The 21,693-nt window shown below is 43.4% G+C and overlaps 1 protein-coding gene across 1 annotated transcript in view; it reads left to right on the top strand.

Annotated features, from left to right (window-relative positions):
- Positions 1-21,693, top strand: part of LOC139751141 (uncharacterized) — a 295,019-nt gene that overhangs the window by 229,280 nt on the left and 44,046 nt on the right. The window contains exon 4 of the mRNA XM_071666239.1: positions 11,404-11,439. Within this exon, the coding sequence (XP_071522340.1) occupies positions 11,404-11,439 (36 nt within the window). The remainder of the gene's footprint in view (positions 1-11,403; positions 11,440-21,693) is intronic.

The raw sequence follows: 21,693 nt of genomic DNA, 5'->3' as shown, positions 1-21,693 counted from the left end.
CAGAACTTATTATGTGATCGCATGGGTCAGAACTTATTGTGATCGCATGGGTCAGAACTTATTATGTGATCGCATGGGTCAGAACTTATTGTGATCGCATGGGTCAGAACTTATTATGTGATCGCATGGGTCAGAACTTATGTAATCACATGGGTCAGAACTTATTATGTGATCGCATGGGTCAGAACTTATTATGTGATCGCATGGGTCAGAACTTATTATGTGATCGCATGGGTCAGAACTTATTATGTGATCGCATGGGTCAGAACTTATTATGTGATCGCATGGGTCAGAACTTATTGTGATCGCATGGGTCAGAACTTATTATGTGATCGCATGGGTCAGAACTTATTGTGATCGCATGGGTCAGAACTTATTATGTGATCGCATGGGTCAGAACTTATTGTGATCGCATGGGTCAGAACTTATGTAATCACATGGGTCAGAACTTATTATGTGATCGCATGGGTCAGAACTTATTATGTGATCGCATGGGTCAGAACTTATTATGTGATCGCATGGGTCAGAACTTATTATGTGATCGCATGGGTCAGAACTTATTATGTGATCGCATGGGTCAGAACTTATTGTGATCGCATGGGTCAGAACTTATTATGTGATCGCATGGGTCAGAACTTATTGTGATCGCATGGGTCAGAACTTATTATGTGATCGCATGGGTCAGAACTTATGTGATCGCATGGGTCAGAACTTATTATGTGATCGCATGGGTCAGAACTTATGTGATCGCATGGGTCAGAACTTATTATGTGATCGCATGGGTCAGAACTTATGTGATCGCATGGGTCAGAACTTATTATGTGATCGCATGGGTCAGAACTTATTGTGATCGCATGGGTCAGAACTTATTATGTGATCGCATGGGTCAGAACTTATGTGATCGCATGGGTCAGAACTTATTATGTGATCGCATGGGCCAGAACTTATGTGATCGCATGGGTCAGAACTTATTATGTGATCGCATGGGTCAGAACTTATTATGTGATCGCATGGGTCAGAACTTATTATGTGATCGCATGGGTCAGAACTTATGTGATCGCATGGGTCAGAACTTATGTGATCGCATGGGTCAGAACATTTTAGATTTTTGAAAAAGTTTTTGATTTTTGAAAAAGTTAATTGTGCAGTTTTTCTAAATTATGACTCTTTTAGGAAGAGTAGGTTTATACTTAAATGCTCATTTCAATATCTCCCTTAAAAACCTGTTTCTGGTAGTCCTAGATTATGCTCAAGTGTACGTTTCACCATCTTATATGACTTATCATTATTATAGATGATGGTGAATCCTAGATCTAACTGGAGACTACTTTTGTTTTACGTAACTACTCCACAAGAGAAGGCCTTGTTTTGGATACCTTTACAGCTACACACATGAGGTATGGTTGAGTATAAAGAGGATGGAAGAATATTAACGAGAAGGGACAGCCTCGGGTTGCATAAGGTGAATGATTCGGCTAATAATTGGGAAACTATTCACTGAGAAGGGTATTCTTAATCTACACAAGACCGGGTTATAGTGATGGGTGATTTGAATGCAAAGGTGAGTAATGTGGCAGTTGAGGGAATAATTGGTGTACATGGGGTGTTCAGTGTTGTAAATGGAAATGGTGAAGAGCTTGTAGATTTATGTGCTGAAAAAGGACTGGTGATTGGCAATACATGGTTTAAAAAGAGAGATATACATAAGTATACATATGTAAGTAGGAGAGATGGCCAGAGAGCGTTATTGGATTACGAGTTAATTGATAGGCGCGCGAAAGAGAGACTTTTGGATGTTAATGTGCTGAGAGGTGTAACTAGAGGGATGTCTGATCATTATCTTGTGGAGGCGAAGGTGAAGATTTGTAGAGGTTTTCAGAAAAGAAGAGAGAACGTTGGGTTGAAAAGAGTGGTGAGAGTAAGTGAGCTTGGGAAGGAGACTTTTGTTTATGTGCTGGAAAAATATCACTCTGGTAAAGCGTCCGTCTGCCGCTGAAGCACCACCAGTCTTGAAGCGTCCAGCCAAGCGGCGGCGCATTGGTGCCTCCCTCCCAGAATAAGTCCACTTAATATGTTCAGTAGACGTGTGTGTGTGTGTGTGTGTGTGTGTGTGTGTGTGTGTGTGTGTGTGTGTGTCCACGAGACAATGGATCATAGGATGTGTTTGTGGTGGTGTCAGTCACGCGGGTACCTGGGGGGCTCCAGGTTCTTCACACGTATCCTGGTACAGTCCGGTATTCAAGGACTTCGATGAAAGTTTCACAGGTTGTTGAGCGGCGTCCTGTGCAACCGAGAGGGTTGGCCTCTTCCAGACTCGCCTGCAGAACCTTACCTGACCTCCCATCATGGCGGGAGCTGCGTCGGGCACACGCAGCCGTGGGAAGCCATCATGATGCTGAAAGGCATCACAGACCACTTCCAGTATGCCTTGTCCAGTGGTGGCGGGGGGTGCGTGGCTGACAAGACAGATGTGGCGGTGGTGCGTGGCTGACGAGACAAATGTGGCGAAGGTGCGTGGCTGACAATACAAATGTGGCGGTGGTGCGTGGCTGAGAAGACAGATGTGACGATGGTGCGTGGCTGAGAAGACAGATGTGACGGTGGTGCGTGGCTGAGAATACAGATGTGACGGTGGCGCGTGGCTGAGAATACAGATGTGACGGTGGTGCGTGGCTGAGAATACAGATGTGACGGTGGTGCGTGGCTGAGAAGACAAATGTGGCGGTGGTGAGTGGCCGACAAGACAGATGTCCTTCCTGGACAGTGTTGCCGTCTGTTTTGTAGCGCAGCAAACCCCATGTGTCATAGGTTATCCTCGATATCTACACATTCACAGTATTGGACCCTTCCTGCCTCTCTCAAGCTGCTAACAACTTGTTCGAGAATATCTTATGAGTTGTTGTTGTCAGTTCATCGTCTGATGGTCATGTCTGAGAGTTGAATCGGTCTAAGATTTCTGCCAGGTTCATCTCCGCAAACAGTGCCGGCCATGGCGTGTGGTGTTATCCCACCGACCTCAGATGTCGTAACGTTGTCCTGTTGCTCAGAGTGTTGGGTGGGTCAGCAGGTGTCACAAGTCTGGCGTTCACTTCGATTGTTGTGGAGGAAACTGAGCGGTTTGCCCATGGGATGAGGGAGAACAGTCAGCAGATGTTGCCATAACTTATGCGCATCGAAGACATGCAGGGCGAACCTCAAACAGTGCGATCTCTTCCTCCATGAAAGCCCATGACTCACACTTGTGAGGTAAACTGCGTGTTGCTGTTAACAAGACGTCAAAAGTCTTAACTCGAAAAGAGATGAAAATAGGTTATATATATATATATATATATATATATATATATATATATATATATATATATATATATATATATATATATATTTTTTTTTTTTTTTTTTTTTTTTTTAAATTTTCCAAAAGAAGGAACAGAGGGGGCCAGGTGAGGATATTCCAAAAAAGGCCCAATCCTCTGTTCTTAACGCTACCTCGCTATCGCGGGATACGCCGAATAGTATGAAAAAAAAAAAAAAAAAATATATATATATATATATATATATATATATATATATATATATCAGGACTGGTAAGTATATATATATATATATATATATATATATATATATATATATATATATATATATATATATATATATATTTTTTTTTTTTTTTTTTTGCTTTGTCGCTGTCTCCCGCGTTTGCGAGGTAGCGCAAGGAAACAGACGAAAGAAATGGCCCAACCCACCCCATACACATGTATATACATACGTCCACACACGCAAATATACATACCTACACAGCTTTCCATGGTTTACCCCAGACTCTTCACATGCCCTGATTCAATCCACTGACAGCACGTCAACCCCGGTATACCACATCGATCCAATTCACTCTATTCCTTGCCCTCCTTTCACCCTCCTGCATGTTCAGGCGCCGATCACACAAAATCTTTTTCACTCCATCTTTCCACCTCCAATTTGGTCTCCCACTTCTCCTCCTTCCCTCCACCTCCGACACATATATCCTCTTGGTCAATCTTTCCTCACTCATTCTCTCCATGTGACCAAACCATTTCAAAGCACCCTCTTCTGCTCTCTCAACCACGCTCTTTTTATTTCCACACATCTCGCTTACCCTTACCTTACTTACTCGATCAAACCACCTCACACCACACATTGTCCTCAAACATCTCATTTCCAGCACATCCATCCTCCTGCGCACAACTCTATCCATAGCCCACGCCTCGCAACCATACAACATTGTTGGAACCACTATTCCTTCAAACATACCCATTTTTGCTTTCCGAGATAATGTTCTCGACTTCCACACATTCTTCAAGGCTCCCAGGATTTTCGCCCCCTCCCCCACCCTATGATCCACTTCCGCTTCCATGGTTCCATCCGCTGCCAGATCCACTCCCAGATATCTAAAACACTTTACTTCCTCCAGTTTTGCTCCATTCAAACTTACCTCCCAATTGACTTGACCCTCAACCTTACTGTACCTAATAACCTTGCTCTTATTCACATTTACTCTTAACTTTCTTCTTTCACACACTTTACCAAACTCAGTCACCAGCTTCTGCAGTTTCTTACATGAATCAGCCACCAGCGCTGTATCATCAGCGAACAACAACTGACTCACTTCCCAAGCTCTCTCATCCCCAACAGACTTCATACTTGCCCCTCTTTCCAAAACTCTTGCATTTACCTCCCTAACAGCCCCATCCATAAACAAATTAAACAACCATGGAGACATCACACACCCCTGCCGCAAACCTACATTCACTGAGAACCAATCACTTTCCTCTCTTCCTACACGTGCACATGCCTTACATCCTCGATAAAAACTTTTCACTGCTTCTAACAACTTGCCTCCAACACCATATATTCTTAATACCTTCCACAGAGCATCTCTATCAACTCTATCATATGCCTTCTCCAGATCCATAAATGCTACATACAAATCCATTTGCTTTTCTAAGTATTTCTCACGTACATTCTTCAAAGCAAACACCTGATCCACACATCCTCTACCACTTCTGAAACCACACTGATCTTCCCCAATCTGATGCTCTGTACATGCCTTCACCCTCTCAATCAATACCCTCCCATATAATTTACCAGGAATACTCAACAAACTTATACCTCTGTAATTTGAGCACTCACCCTTATCCCCTTTGCCTTTGTACAATGGCACTATGCACGCATTCCGCCAATCCTCAGGCACCTCACCATGAGTCATACAAACATTAAATAACCTTACCAACCAGTCAATAATACAGTCACCCCCTTTTTTACTAAATGCCACTGCAATACCATCCAAACCTGCTGCCTTGCCGGCTTTCATCTTCCGCAAAGCTTTTACTACCTCTTCTCTGTTTACCAAATCATATATATATATATATATATATATATATATATATATATATATATATATATATATATATATATATATCTCAGGACTGGTAAGACAATATGAACGAGAGAGCTCCGTGCAGCGCATAAATCGGAGGAGGGAAAATCATGATCTAGAAATAACGGTGTCGAACCAAACCCACACGTGTAAGTATGACTCACAAGTTCCTTGATGTAGTTAAGCATTAAAAGTTAGCGTCATGTGTCTGTATATCGCGCGATACAACACTGTGTTGCGTAATGGCTTTGCCCGGCCCCTCCCACATTGGAAATGCCAGAGGTCACCGGCGCGGTAATTCTCGGTACATTGATAAATTACTACAGGTGCTGATGTATGTCGTAAACAAGGAGCGTAATTTCACCAATAGAGTACGACTGAAAATAGAAGGAAAGGTTATTTTCCTGGGGAAATTACAGGAAAATATGAAATAACTGGCATCTCTGTTGTTCAGTTGATGTGGCCATTAATCCTCTCGGGTTCTGCAGATGTGTACAACAGTCGTGGTGTGCGTAAACGCTAGTCAACAATGCACTAGTTTAGAAATACTGTATTTCAGTAACATTTATCCGAGTATGTGGCCTCGTTTGTTGGATCAGCTAGGGTATGTGGCCTCGTTTGATGGATCAGCTAGGGTATGTGGCCTCGTTTGATGGATCAGCTAGGGTATGTGGCCTCGTTCGATGGATCAGCTAGGGTATGTGGCCTCGTTTGATGGATCAGCTATAGTAAGTGGCCTCGTTTGATGGTTGGTCGGAGGAAGGAGCCAAGCGAGGAGTGCTCATCCTCCTCGACTGCTCAGGCTGGAGTGTCTGAATGTAATTAGGATGAGAAAGTAGAGAGAGGTAGCATGTTTGGGGAAGGAGCCTGGATGATCTGGCGGTGGGTGGTGTAATGCTCAAGGGGAAGGAGGAAGAGTGGTGTAGGAATGTCCTAGGAGCAAAGTCAGGGGCTGGTGTATAGGCGAGAACTAAGGAAAGGGGTGGCATTTCTGGTGCAGGACGAGTCGTGGGAATGTGTGAAAGTGTAAGGGAGTGAACCCTAGACTGATGTGGGTGAAAATGTGAATGGATTACAAGAGTACGACTCTTGTAATGTTGAGTAGGTCAACAAATTTAGGTGCGAAGGATCAGGTGTTAGTGATGGGTGATTTGAATGCGAGAGCGGGTAATATGGCATTTATGGGGTATCATTTGGGGGCATCGGGTAACTAATGATGTGAATCAAATTTGTGAGCAGTTTTTGGAGTCGTGCCCTGAAAAAGAATATTTCGTTTAAAGAAGAGTGACATACATGAGCAGGGAACTTACTTAGTATCACGATAACATCCACTCTTTCTTGGAAACCCCCACATTACGGGAATAGCTAAGTCTACCTCTAAAAGAAAAAAAAAAAAAAAAACTGGGAGTCCTGTTTGAATGTCGAGACTTCTTTTCTTCTTGACTGAGTTGAGTCGAGAGCGGTCCGACTTATAAACTGTCTCAGGCTAACTTCCAAACTTGGACGCTCTTGCCCTACACCGCAATGTTGGTTCACTTTCCCTCTTCTATAGGTATTACTTTGGTTTTTGCTCCCCAGATCTGGCTGCTTGTGTGCCCTCACCACTAGCTGGACCACGCAATACTCAGCAAGCTGCTGCGTCGCACGATTACTGTGTGGCCATCGGCAACTCAGGGGTGGGCCGTTTTGATAAATGCTTCTTTCCCTACACGTCGAAGCTTTGCAACACACTACCTTCTCATCTCTTTCTCAATAACTATGACCTGGCACATTTCAAATGACAGGTTTTTCACTTTCTCCAGAATTCGGAGATACTCTCCCTTGTCCTTTCTTTTTCGCTCATTCTCTATAGATTTCAATTAAGGCCCGGCCTTGATGTAGACGGTTTTCCTTGATTCGAGCCTTAAGCATAAAAAAAGAAAAAGATTACGTTCATATTTTAGACTTGTGGGATCACATTTCCACAACTAAATACAACTGAATTTATGCAGCAACAGACCACTGTGATAGCGGAAGAAAACAAAAATTTATTGATTAATATGTTAGAAGTAGCAAGACAAATAGACTATTTAAAGAGTAGACTTATCGTGTAGCTAAGGAGAGGCAAACAGTTGTGGATTTGAAGCAAAATATCTGTCAGGTCTGTGCTTGAACTTTATTATGGTACGACTTTCAACTGCTCTAGTTGGTTAAATCATCCAGATGTTAACAATCTTCTTGAATAAGTATTTTGCTTCGAGTAAAACGTTTACCCACGAGTTTATATATGCATTACTGCGAGTGAAATCAGAGGAATCTGTCCTTAAGTAACTCGTGTGATGGAGATTATTGAATACTTTAATGATTGTGAATACCTGTGTCAGATCACCTCTCAACCTTCTCTCTTCAAAGCTGCATAAGATTGAATTCGTTTAGTCGCCTCACATAGGATTTGTTTCTCAGTCCGGGAATCATCTTGTCAGCTCGCCTCTGTACTCTCTCCATTCTGTCTATGTCTTTCCTCACATAGGATGACCAAAACTGAACACAGTATTCAAGATGGGGACGCGCCAGTGAATTGTAAACTGTAAGGATAATTTCCCAAGACTTAATTCGACCGTCCTTCCTATGAATCTAAGAATTTCTCTTCCTTTTTCCTGCTCCTGTGCAGTGCTTACTTGGCTTTGGGTCACCAGAGAGTGTTATACACAAATCCTTTTCCTTGTTGACCTTTTATGGCTCAACACAATTCATATAGCCACTTACCTTTACTTCCAACATGACTATAAAACTCATCAGGGTTTCTTGTGCTATTTTCAGCAATATACGCTTCGTACTGACGTTTGCTTTAGCGTGTGTCTCTTAGTTTCCCTTCGCATATTTACATAATGTACTCTTGTCTTGTTGGTTATTTGTCTCTTTGAGTGTCTTATGTGCTACGTAATAAACAACAAGCACTTCTTTATGGCATTTTTCCACCACTTCGGCTTCGCTTGGAAACAGAACCGTCCCATACACACCGGCACATACGTTCCCTCCACAACTTTGAAAGTATTACTAAACCTTCCGCAAGCTACACTCGTATCACCTTGATGTACGACATCATCCCAGGTTTGCCTCGCAAGAGCAGTGCGAGGACCATTGTATTATGCCAGTCTATCTTTTTCCTTTTCCGTGACTTTCGTGTTGACCCGCGTGCTGGCACTGCTAAAAGTTACCTCGAAAGTGATTTGTCGGTGATTTCTTGTACCCAAGTTTTCTCCCGCTTCAGCATATGTTCGAGATCCTCATTTGTGGCCAGAAGTAAATCTGATGTGTTTTCATCACGTGTGGATCCTCAAGCTAATCGTGTTAGGGAAGTACCAAGCAAGATTAGGTCAGGTCCACGAATCCCCCCCCCCCCCCTCCCGTGCTACTGTTAAGGGCTTCTCCCCACTTAGATAACAGCATCTTAAAGTCTCCCATTATGATCGAGTCTTGGTCATTACAAGTATCTGAAGAAGGATGCCTCTGAAACCCCTTGAAGAACAGGATGCCTCTGAAACCCCTTGAAGAACAGGATGCCTCTGAAACCCCTTGAAGAACAGGATACCTCTGAAACCCCTTGAAGAACAGGATACCTCTGAAACCCCTTGAAGAACAGGATGCCTGTGAAACCCCTTGAAGAACAGGATACCTCTGAAACCCCTTGAAGAACAGGATACCTCTGAAACCCCTTGAAGAACAGGATGCCTGTGAAACCCCTTGAAGAACAGGATACCTCTGAAACCCCTTGAAGAACAGGATACCTCTGAAACCCCTTGAAGAACAGGATGCCTCTGAAATCCCTTTAATTTTTTTTTTTTTGGGGGGGTAGGGCCCTGAGGGCCCCTGACATACCTCAAGGACTGCCACTGCCTTGAAGGATCCCCTGCATGACGTAGTGATTCCCCACATGTCTCTGTAGGACCTCTGTAATCAGTCGAAGATGGTCCGTGTGCCCCTTTCATATCCCCAAGATAGGCTTCTAGGACCCACGTGTGCCTACAGGATCTCTAGCATACCTCTAGGACCATATTGGCAATCCTGTATTACCCTCAACTTGCCTCTAGGACCCACACCATGACTCTAGGATCCTCCTCAGCAGTGCACGAAGACCAACACCTACAATGCTCATGAACATGTCGCTTCACATCTCAGGGAATGGATCGTAAGATGAGGTAACCCTGAATGGATCGTAAGATGAGGTAATCTAAGGTAATTTTCGTCTCGTCCTTTGTCGTGTGTGTGTGTGTTATATTTTCTTTTGGATTGTAACTGTAATTACGGTGGATTTGTGCTGATGTCACTGTTTGTGTTCGGGATGGTCGACTGGGGCTTGTGTGTGGCGTTGTGTACACACTGTTTGTGTACATGGTATTTAAGGTGTTGTGTTTGTTGGTCTTAACTGAGGCGTTTTTAAGCTTGTGCTTTTGGATGCCTTGGCGACGACCCTAATGGTTTATGTCCTGTGTGTTGCTGAGGTAAAAAAAAAAAAAAAAGTGTGTTCTTTATTTTGTTGTTTCCTTTGTGGACCTTCTTATGGGTTTATGTTGGGTTTATGGCCTTTGGTGTGTGTGTTTGTGTGTGTGTGTGTGTGTGTGTGTGTGTGTGTGTGTGTGTGTTGCTGGTCTCCTTTGACATATTCACGTGTCTTGCGGAAGAGTTTGCGCCAATAATGACCACTATAGACGTTACTATGGGACACTAACCAATGGTTCCTCGAAATTCATATATATATATATATATATATATATATATATATATATATATATATATATATATATATATATATGTGATACTTTTTACAACCAGCTTTGAAACGTGGACAAGTGCTCGCCGTGAGAGATGATCACCAACATTGATCAATACTGAGCCACGATGACACGAAGGAAACTCAGTCTTACGCTATTATTTCTTATCCCAAGATGTTCTCAACGACCCCCATACAACCATCTTCCTTTGTCTTGCTAAAGATAGATTTATTCAACGTAATTCTGTTTTTTTTTTTCTGCAGCATTGTATCTCCACACACACACACACACACACACACACACACACACACACAGGTCAGTAGGATTGCAGCCGTGATGACCCTGGTGACGGAGGGGAGTTCGTGTGGGGCTGGACACCGAGGCTGGAGGCGCCCCTCACCTGACGTCGACCACGACCCCCAGCTGGACCAGGGGCACGAACCTCACACCTGGGAGGAGGAGGAGCAGAAGCCGGACCAGCGGTGGTCCGCCTCTCTCTCTCTCTCTCTCTCTCTCTCTCTCTCTCTCTCTCTCTCTCTCTCTCTCTCTCTCTCTCAATCTCAATATGACTTTCTTCTTTGACTTTATTCATGTCGTTCAGATGCATTATTGTCTTATGATAATTAGTATTTGCTTTGGATGGACATTCGACCTCGGGATGATCAGATGTGGCAGACATGGAGGGAAGGGAGGGAGGGAGGGAGGGAGGGAGGGAGGGAGGGAGCTGTACGTGTGAGGGAACACCTGCAGGTTAAATGCCCGGCAGCTGATGATGTGACTGGAGGTAAATAATGAAGTAATCTAACTGCTACATGACTGTAACCAGGTGACTCTACCTGAGCCATTCCACCAGTACACGACTGTATTGACCTGACTTTTAAAGAAGTATCTGAGTCATTCCACCAGTACACGACTGTATTGACCTGACTTGACTGTATTGACCTGACTTGACTGTATTGACCTGACTTAAGAAGAGGATGTTGATGTGACTCTAGGGAGATGCTTAACCAACTCACTTCTTTACCCGACTTGAAGTTCCCCAAGACAGCTAGGAAGATTTGAGGGGGGTGGGGTCATCATGCTAGCGATGATAGGAGATTATCACCTGCAAAAATATCGAAGTTACTGTTGACCAATGTTGGCAGCTTCCCTGCCTGAGACGATATGACGTGAACGTTGACCATGTTGAAGCCCGGATGGTTGCCAGTGGAAGTAACTAGTTCTTCTTTCCTCCGCCAGGATCCACCTTCAGCTGGGGCTACCTGGAGTCGAACGGTGAGTACGACCCGCCACCACACTCGCTCATCCTTCATGAATCAGAGCAAATACTTCAGAAGTAGTGGGTTTATATGTTTATATGTATGTATGTGTGTATGTATGTATGTGTGTATGTATGTATGTATGTGTGTATGTATGTATGTATGTATGTATGTGTGTATGTATGTATGTGTGTATGTATGTGTGTATGTATGTATGTATGTATGTATGTATGTATGTATGTGTGTGTGTGTATGTATGTATGTATGTATGTATGTATGTATGTATGTATGTATGTATGTATGTATGCGTATGTATGTATGTATGTATGTATGTGTGTGTGGGTGTGTGTGTGTGTGTGTGTGTGTGTGTGTGTGTGTGTATGTGTGTTTGTGTGTGTGTGTATGGGGCCACCAAGAATAGAGAACCTGTGTGGCGCTGTCACCAGTGGTGACTGGGTCAAGTAATTTTCCAGAAACCTCTGAAGGTGAAGGCTAGGAGAGGAAAGACATATCACTGTTAGTATTCAGTTGTGGCGAGCGTTGGGAGGAGACGTTGTGGAACCATGCAGGACGCTGGAGGTCAAGAGAGACGTGTGGCTCAACCTGATGAAAGCCAACCCAACATTGCCATTCATCTATGCACAACTGCAAGCTGGAGGAGTAGCTTTACGTGGTCAGTCACCTGCAGGGATCATAAAATCTCAAGGCCTCTTAACACTGTGTCATTCTTGGCGGAAAAAAAAAAAAGAAAATATAATCGCAATTTTTTTTTATTATTTCATTTGGCTTGAGTGGTCTCACGAAGGAAATGCCATCGTGTAGAGAGTGTGGAGCGGGAGTGGTCGCCCGGGCCAAAGCCATGAAGTCTGGGCACAAGACACGAAAAGCAGACATCCAGGTACAGCGAGTCACTACTCACTGTGGGTCACCGGGTCAGACTGTGGTGATGCCGTCCACATCAAAGGGTGAGGGTGAGAGGGATGGAGAGGCATATGCCAGTTTGAGAGATGCTACACCTGACCTTAAGGAAAAGATAAAGATTAAAAGGATTTGGCAAGACGGGGCGTCGCCCTGAGGAATGCTGCCCCGTCTCCCAGACGAGTTCCCTGTGTGAAACCTTTGAGAGGATGTTGCTCAACAGACGACTACACACAAAGACCATATGTCACCTTAGGTTAATGGTTTCACACGCGGCAAAAGTGTACACAACTGTATCACTTCTTTCCTAACAGTTCATAGGGGACAGAAGGCATAAGTACACCACTTGACCTAAAAGCTGTATCTGATTTTGCCAATAGGCAAGTTATTTTATACGAGTTGACAATAATGGATATAGTTGGCCTCCTCCTGCATTGGAAACTCGGCTGTGTTGTTTCAAGGCTACAAGAGCGAAGTTATAGACATATTACATGGCACTCCCCAAGGTGGAGTACTTAGCCCTACTTTGTTCAGTGTGCTGATCAATACATGACTGAAATCAATGCCACAGTGTTCCAGAAATATCACTGTTAGCTATGCTGACGATGTTCTTGTACATACCAAAACATATCGTGAAATGCAAACTGTTCTTAGCTGCATACACATAGCCTGTGAAAGCCTTGGCTTCATCATTTCTGCTGATAAAGCAAAGTTCTTCAATAAACAAATTGGTAACGGCAGGAGCGGACCATCTAAGCTGACAATATTTTTTCATGTTGAAGGCTCCAGTCACGAAGAAAAATCCACATCAAGGCCGGGCCTTAATTGAAATTTAGAGAATTATAAAACGGAAAGAGAAATTACAAGGGAAAGTCTCTACGAATTTTTCAGAAAGTGAAAAACCTCTCTTTTGAAATGTACCAGGTCATAGTTATTGGGAAAGATATAAGAAGGTAGAGAGTTCCAAAGCTTCGACGTGTAGGGAAAGAAGCAAGTATCAAAACGGTCCAACCTTGAGTTGCTGATAACCACACAATAATCATGAGGCACAGCAGCTTGCCGAGTATTGCGTAGTCTAGCTAACGGTGGGGCACACAAGCAGCCAGCTCTCGGGGGCAGAAACCAAAGTATTACCTATAGAAGAGGGAAAGTGAACCAACTTTGCGGCGTAGGGGCAAAGGGGTCAAGTTTGGAAGTTACCCTGTTACAGTTTATAAGTCGGACCTCCTTCAACTCAACTCTGTCAAGGACACAGAGCTAGAACGACCCCAAATGTGAGATCAGCACTTCATACAAGTACGAATCAGTCCCTTGAATAAATGGAGCAACCGTTCAGAAGAGAAGTTTCGACATCTAAACAGGACATCCAGTTTCTCAGAGGCAGACTTAGCTGTTCCCGTAATATGGGGTTTCCAAGAAAGAGTGGATATTACAGTAATACCAAATATGTTCATTGAGTTAGAAGGTGGAATTGCAGAAACGTCAAAGGAAAGATGGGAGTTGTGAGGAGTTTTTGATAAAGAGATGGGTAGAGAGTGGGTCTTGGAGGTGTTAAACTTAACAAGATTTTGTGTACCCAACTGAGATAACCTGTCCAAGTCTGAGCTTAATGAGGAAGCTGTGTCAAGATGGGATGCAGATTGAGTGAGAGAAGAAGGAGCAGAATTGACGGAAGTGGATGAATGCATTGTTCAGTCGTCAGCGTATGAGTACACTGGATTATTTGTGGAGGAAAGGAAATCGTTGAAAACAAGAGGGAATTTGTAGGAGACAGGGCAGAACCTTGAGGGACATCGCTGATGGTGGAGAAAAGGGAGGAGGCTGATCCATCAATAACCACAGAGATAGATCGGCCGGAGAGGAAGCTAGATATGAAGGAGCAAAATGAGGGAGGGAAGCCAAAAGAGGGGAGCTTAGAGATGAGACCCCGATGCCACACCCTGTCAGAAACCTTAGATATGTCAAGGGCGATTACACATGACTTCACAAAATCTTTCAGGGGTGATGACCAGACATTAGTAAGATAAGAAAGAATATCACTAGGGAGAAGACTGTGCTTTTCGAGGTGTTTAAGGATATGAGAGTTGAAGAGGCATTCACACTTTGGAAATGGTAGATGTCAAAGTAATAGGACGATAGTTAGAGGGGTCAGAACGATCATCCTTCTTAGGAATGGAATGTATCAATGCATGTTTCCAAGGAGAAGGAGACGAGCAAGCACAGGTGCAAGTTCAGAGGCACACTCTTTCAGTACACGGGGATGGATGCCATCAGGACCATAAGCCTTGCTTGTGTTCAGAGAAGAAAGTGCTTTCCGGACAGTCCGAAAAGAGATTACAGGAAGAGGCATAGGATTAGTAAAAGAAGAATTAGGGTGTGAAGGAATGTTAGAGTCATCCAAGGTGGAGTTAGAGGAGAAACGGAAACGAAAGAGGGTTGCTTTGTCTACGTGAGAGATAGCTATCGTACCGTCACAACGGAAAAGTGAAGGAAATGTAGAGCGACAGAAGTTGTTAGAAATGCCCTTAGCTAAACACCTGAAAGACCTATCAGTGGATGACGAGGAGAGGTTATCACACTTTCTTTGAATAAAGGAACACTTCGCCTCACGGATAACGTGCTTGCAGTGATTACGGGCAGCGATAAAAGCTGAATGGGATTCAGGGGAAGGAGAGTTTTCCAAGCCTGATATGCCTGATCGCTTGCCTGAACGGCCTCAGAACAGGAACCGTTGAGCCATGGATTGGATGAAGAGGTCGTCTTGGAGGAAGAGTGGGATAAATGCTTCCATTCCCGCAACAGTAATCTCTGTTAAGCGTTTAGCGGTGACAGAACCATCAGAACATAAGAGACAGTAGTTTACCCAAGGAAAATCATCACACATAATAGGGAGAGGTTGGGAGAGAACATCTCTCTCCCCACACAGGTCATCACTTAATAGGGAGAGGTTGGGTTCCTCACGTGTCGACTAAAAGGGACGGGAGTGGGGGGCCAGAAACCCTCACCTCCCTGTATTTTAACTTTCTAAAAGGGGAAACAGAAGGAGTCACGCGGGAGTGCTCATCCTCCTCGAGGACTCAGATTGGGGTGTCTAAATGTGTGTGGATGTAACCAAGATAAGAAAAAAGGAGAGCTAGGTAGTTTATTTGAGGAAAGGAACCTGGATTTTCTGGCTCTGAGTGAAGCGAAGCTCAAGGGTAGAGGGGAAGAGTGGTTTGGGAATATCTTGGGAGTAAAGTCAAGGGTTGGTGAGAGGACAAGAGCAAGGGAAGGAGTAGCACTACTCCTGAAACAGGAGTGGTGGGAGTATGTGATAGAGTGTAAGAAAGTAAACTCTAGATTGATATGGGTAAAACGGAAAGTGGATGGAGAGAGATGGGTGTTTATTAGTGCATATGCACCTGGGCATAAGAAGAAAGATCATGAGAGGCAAGTGTTTTGGGAGCAGCTGAGTGAGTGTGTTAGTAGTTTTGATGCACGAGACCAGGTTATAGTGATGGGTGATTTCAATGCAAAGGTGAGTAATGTGGCAGTTGAGGGAATAATTGGTGTACATGGGGTGTAAAGTGTTGTAAATGGAAATGGTGAAGAGCTTGTAGATTTATGTGCTGAAAAAGGACTGGTGATTGGGAATACCTGGTTTAAAAAGAGAGATATACATAAGTATACGTATGTAAGTAGGAGAGATGGACAGAGAGCGTTGGATTACGTGTTGATTGGTAGGCGCGCGAAAGAGAGACTTTTAGATGTTAATGTGCTGAGAGGTGGAACTGGAGGGATGTCTGATCATTATCTTGTGGAGGCGAAGGTGAAGATTTGTAGAGGTTTTCAGAAAAGAAGAGAGAATGTTTGGGTGAAAAGGGTGGTGATAGTAAGTGAGCTTGGGAAGGAGACTTGTGTGAGGAAGTACCAGGAGAGACTGAGTACAGAATCGAAAAAGGTGAGAAAAGGACGTAAGGGGAATGGGGGAGGAATGGGATGTATTTAGGGAAGCAGTGATGGCTTGCGCAGAAGATGCTTGTGGCATGAGAAGCGTAGGAGGTGGGTAGATTAGAGAGGGTAGTGAGTGGTGGGATGAAGAAGTAAGATTATAAGTGAAAGAGAAGAGAGAGGCATTTGGAAGATTTTTGCAGGGAAATAATGCAAATGAGTGGGAGATGTATAAAAGAAAGAGGCAGGAGGTCAAGAGAAAGGTGCAAGAGGTGAAAAAGAGGGCAAATGAGAGTTGGGGTGAGAGATTATCATTAAATTTTAGGGAGAATAAAAAGATGTTTTGGAAGAAGGTAAATAAAGTGCGTAAGACAAGGGAACAAATGGGAACATCAGTGAAGGGATCCAATGGGCAGTTGATAACATGTAGTGGTGATGTGAGAAGGAGATGGAGTAAGTATTTTGAAGGTTTCTTGAAGGTGTTTGATGATAGAGTGGCAGATATAGGGTGTTTTGGTCGAGGTGGTGTGCAAAGTGAGAGAGTTAGGGAAAATTATTTAGCAAACAGAGAAGAGGTAGTAAAAGCTTTGCGGAAGATGAAAGCCGGTAAGGCAGCGGGTTTGGATGGTATTGCAGTGGAATATATTAAAAAAGGGGGGTGACTGTGTTGTTGACTGGTTGGTAAGGTTATTTAATGTATGTATGACTCATGATGAGGTGCCTGAGGATTGGCGGAATGCTTGCATAGTGCCATTGTATAAAGGCAAAGGGGATAAAGGTGAGTGCTCAAATTTCAGAGGTATAAGTTTGTTGAGTATTCCTGGGAAATTATATGGGAGGGTATTGATTGAGAGGGTGAAGGCATGTACAGAGCAGCAGACTGGGGAAGAGCAGTGTGGCTTCAGAAGTGGTACAGGATGTGTGGATCAGGTGTTTGCTTTGAAGAATGTATGTGAGAAATATTTAGAAAAACAAAGGGATTTGTACGTACCATTTATGAATCTGGAGAAGGAATATGATAAGAGTTGATAGAGACGCTCTGTGGAACGTATTAAGAATATATGGTGTGGGGGCAAGTTGTTAGAAGCAGTGAAAAGTTTTTATCGAGGATGTAAGGCATGTATACGTGTAGGATGAGAGGTAAGTGATTGATTCTCAGTGAATGTAGGTTTGCGGCAGGGGTGCGTGATATCTCCATGGTTGTTTAATTTGTTTATGGATGGGGTTGTTAGGGAGGTAAATGCAAGAGTTTTGGAAAGAGGGGCAAGTATGCAGTCTGTTGTGGATGAGAGAGCTTGGGAAGTGAGTCAGTTGTTGTTCGCTGATGATACAGCGCTAGTGGCTGATTCGGGTGAGAAACTGCAGAAGCTGGTGACTGAGTTTGGTAAAGTGTGTGAAAGAAGAAAGCTGAGAGTAGATGTGAATAAGAGCAAGGTTTTTAGGTACAGTAGGGTTGAGGGACAAGTCAATAGGAAGGTTAGTTTGAATGGAAAAAAACTGGACGAAGTGAAGTGTTTTAGATATCTGGGAGTGGATTTGGCAGCGGATGGAACCATGGAAGCTGAAGTGAGTCATAGGGTGGGAGATGGAGGACAATATGTTGTGTGAGGTGGTTTAACCGAGTAAGTAATGAAAGGGCAACAGAGATGTGTGGTAATAAAGAGAATGTGGTTGAGAGAGCAGAAGAGGGTGTTTTGAAATGGTTCGGGCACATGGAGAGAATGAGTGAGGAAATATTGACAAAGAGGATATATGTGTCAGAGGTGGAGGGAGCGAGAAGTGGGAGACCAAATTGGAGGTGGAAAGATGGAGTGAAAAAGATTTTGAGTGATCGGGGCCTGAACATGCAGGAGGGTGAAAGGCGTACAAGGACTTGAGTGCATTGGAACGATGTGGTATACCGAGGTTGACGTGTTGTCAGTGGATTGAACCAGGGCATGTGAAGCGTCTGGGGTAAACCATGGAGAAATTTGTGGGGCCTGGATGTGGAAAGGGAGCTGTGGTTTCGGTGCATTATACATGACAGCTAGAGACTGAGTGTGAACGAATGTGGCCTTTGTTGTCTTTTCCTAGTGCTACCTCGCGCACATGCGGGGGGAAGGGTTGTCATTTCATGTGTGGCGGGGTGGCGACGAGAATGAATAAGGGCAGACAGTATGAATTATGTACATGTGTATATATGTATATGTCTGTGTGTGTATATATATGTATACGTTGAGATGTATAGGTATATATATATATATATATATATATATATATATATATATATATATATATATATATATATATATATATATGCGTGTGTGGACGTGGATATATATACATGTGTATGTGGTTGGGTTGGGCCATTCTTTCGTCTGTTTCCTTGCGCTACCTCGCGGACACGGGAGACAGGGACAAAGTATGATAAATTTAGATAGATAATTTATATATATATATATATATATATATATATATATATATATATATATATATATATATATATATATATATTCATTTCATTTATTAATTTATTCATTTACCTTCCTTTGTATATCCGAGCCCCACAGAACTTTCCATGGTTTACCCCAGACGCTTTACATGCCCTGGTTCAATCCATTGACAGCACGTCGTCCCCGGTATACCACATCGTTCCAATTCACTCTATTCCTTGCACGCCTTTCACCCTCCAGCATGTTCAGGCCCCGATCACTCAAAATCTTTTTCACTCCATCTTTCCACCTCCAATTTGGTCTCCCACTTCTCCTCGATCCCTCCACCTCTGACACATGTATCCTCTTGGTCAATCTTTCCTCACTCATTCTCTCCATGTGACGAAACCATTTCAAAAGACCCTTTTTGCTCTCTGAACCACAATCTTTTTATTACTACACATCTCTCTTACCCTATTATTACTTACTCGATCAAAGCACCTCACACCACATATTGTCCTCAAACATTTCTTTTCCAGCACATCCACCCTCCTCCGCACAACTTTATCCATAGCCCTAGATAATGTTCTCGACTTCCACACATTCTACAACGCTCTCAGAACTTTCGCCCACTCCCCCACCCTATGATTCACTTCCGCTTCCATGGTTCCATCTGCTGCTAAATCCACTCCCAGATATTTAAAACACTTCACTTCCACCAGGTTTCTCCATTCAAACTCATCTCCCACTTAACTTGTCCCTTAACCCTACTGTACCTAATAACCTTGCTCTTATTCACATTTACTCTCAGCTTTCTTCTTTCACACACTTTACCAAACTCAGTCACCAGCTTCTGCAGTTTCTCACATGAATCAGCCACCAGCGCTGTATCATCAGCGAACAACAACTGACTCACTTCCCAAGCTCTCTCATCCACAACAGACTTCATACTTGCCCCTCTTTCCAAAACTCTTGCATTCACCTCCATAACAACCCCATCCATAAACAAATTAAACAACCATGGAGACATCACGCACCCCTGCCTCAAACCTACATTCACTGAGAACCAATCACTTTCCTCTCTTCCTACACGTACACATGCCTTACATCCTCGATAAAAACTTTTCACTGCTTCTAACAACTTGCCCCCATACCATATATTCTTAATACCTTCCGCAGAGCATCTCTATCAATTCTATCATATGCCTTCTCCAGATCCATAAATGCTACATACAAATCCATTTGCATTTCTATGTATTTCTCACAAACATACTTCAAAGCAAACACCTGATCCACACATCCTCTACCGCTTCTGAAACCACACTGCTCTTCCCCAATCTGATGCTCTGTACATGCCTTCACCCTCTCAATCAATACCCTCTCATATAATTTCCCAGGAATACTCAACAACCTTAAACCTATGTAATTTGAGCACTCACTTTTATCCCCTTTGCCTTTGTACAATGGCACTATGCAAGCATTCTGCCAATCCTCAGGCACCTCACCATGAATCATACATACATTAAATAACCTTACCAATCAGTCAACAATACAGTCACCCCCTTTTTTAATAAATTCCACTGCAATACCATCCAAACCCGCTGCCTTGCCGGCTTTCATCTTCCGCAAAGCTTTTATTACCTCTTCTCTGTTTACCAAATCATTTTCCCTAACCCTCTCACATTGCACACCACTTCGAACAAAACACCCTATATCTGCCACTCTATCATCAAACACATTCAACAAACCTTCAAAATACTCACTCCATCTCTTTCTCACATCACCACTACTTGTTATCACCTCCCCATTAGCCCCCTTCACTGAAGTTCCCATTTGTTCCCTTGTCTTACGCTCTTTATTTACCTCCTTCCAAAACATCTTATTATTCTCCCTGAAATTTAATGATACTCTGTCACCCCAACTCTCGTTTGCCCTCTTTTTCACCTCTTGTACCTTTCTCTTGACCTCCTGCCTCTTTCTTTTTTACATCTCCCACTCATTTGCATTATTTCCCCGCAAAATCTTCCAAATGCCTCTCTCTTCTCTTTCACTAATACCCTTACTTCTTCATACCACCACTCACTACCCTTTCTAATCTGCCCACCTCCCACGCTTCTCATGCCACAAGCGTCTTTTGCGCAAGCCATCACTGCTTCCCTAAATACATCCCATTCCTCCCCCACTCCCCTTACGTCCTTTGTTCTCACCTTTTTCCATTCTGTACTCAGTCTCTCCTGGTACTTCCTCACACAAGTCTCCTTCCCAAGCTCACTTACTCTTACCACTCTTTTCACCCCATCATTCTCTCTTCTTTTCTGAAAACCTCTACAAATCTTCGCCTCCACATGATAATGATCAGACATCCCTCCAGTTGCACCTCTCAGCACATTGACATTCAAAATTCTCTCTTTTGCGCGCTTATCAATCAACACGTAATCCAATAACGCTCTCTGGCCATCTCTCCTACTTACATACGTATACTTATGTATATCTCTTTTTAAACCAGGTATTCCCAATCACCAGTCCTTTTTCAGCACATAAATCTACAAGCTCTTCACCATTTTCATTTATAACACTGAACACCCCATGTACACTAATTATTCCCTCAACTGCCACGTTACTCATCTTTCCATTCAAATCACCCATCACTATAACCCGGTCTCGTGCATCAAAACTACTAACGCACTCACTCAGCTGCTCCCAAAACACTTGCCTCTCATGATCTTTCTTCTCATGCCGAGGTGCATATGCACCACTAATCACCCATCTCTGTCCATCCACTTTCAGTTTTACCCATATCAATCTAGAGTTTACTTTCTTACACTCTATCACATACTCCCACCACCCCTGTTTCAGGAGTAGTGCTACTCCTTCCCTTGCTCTTGTCCTCTCACTAACCCCTGACTTTACTCCCAAGACATTCCCAAACCACTCTTCCCCTTTACCCATGAGCTTCGTTTCACTCAAGAGCCAAAACATCCAGGTACCTTTCCTCAAACATACTACCTATC

This window comes from Panulirus ornatus, chromosome 11, assembly GCF_036320965.1.
Source record: "Panulirus ornatus isolate Po-2019 chromosome 11, ASM3632096v1, whole genome shotgun sequence".
NCBI lineage: Eukaryota > Metazoa > Arthropoda > Malacostraca > Decapoda > Palinuridae > Panulirus > Panulirus ornatus.
This window is presented reverse-complemented; position numbering and strand designations above follow the sequence as displayed.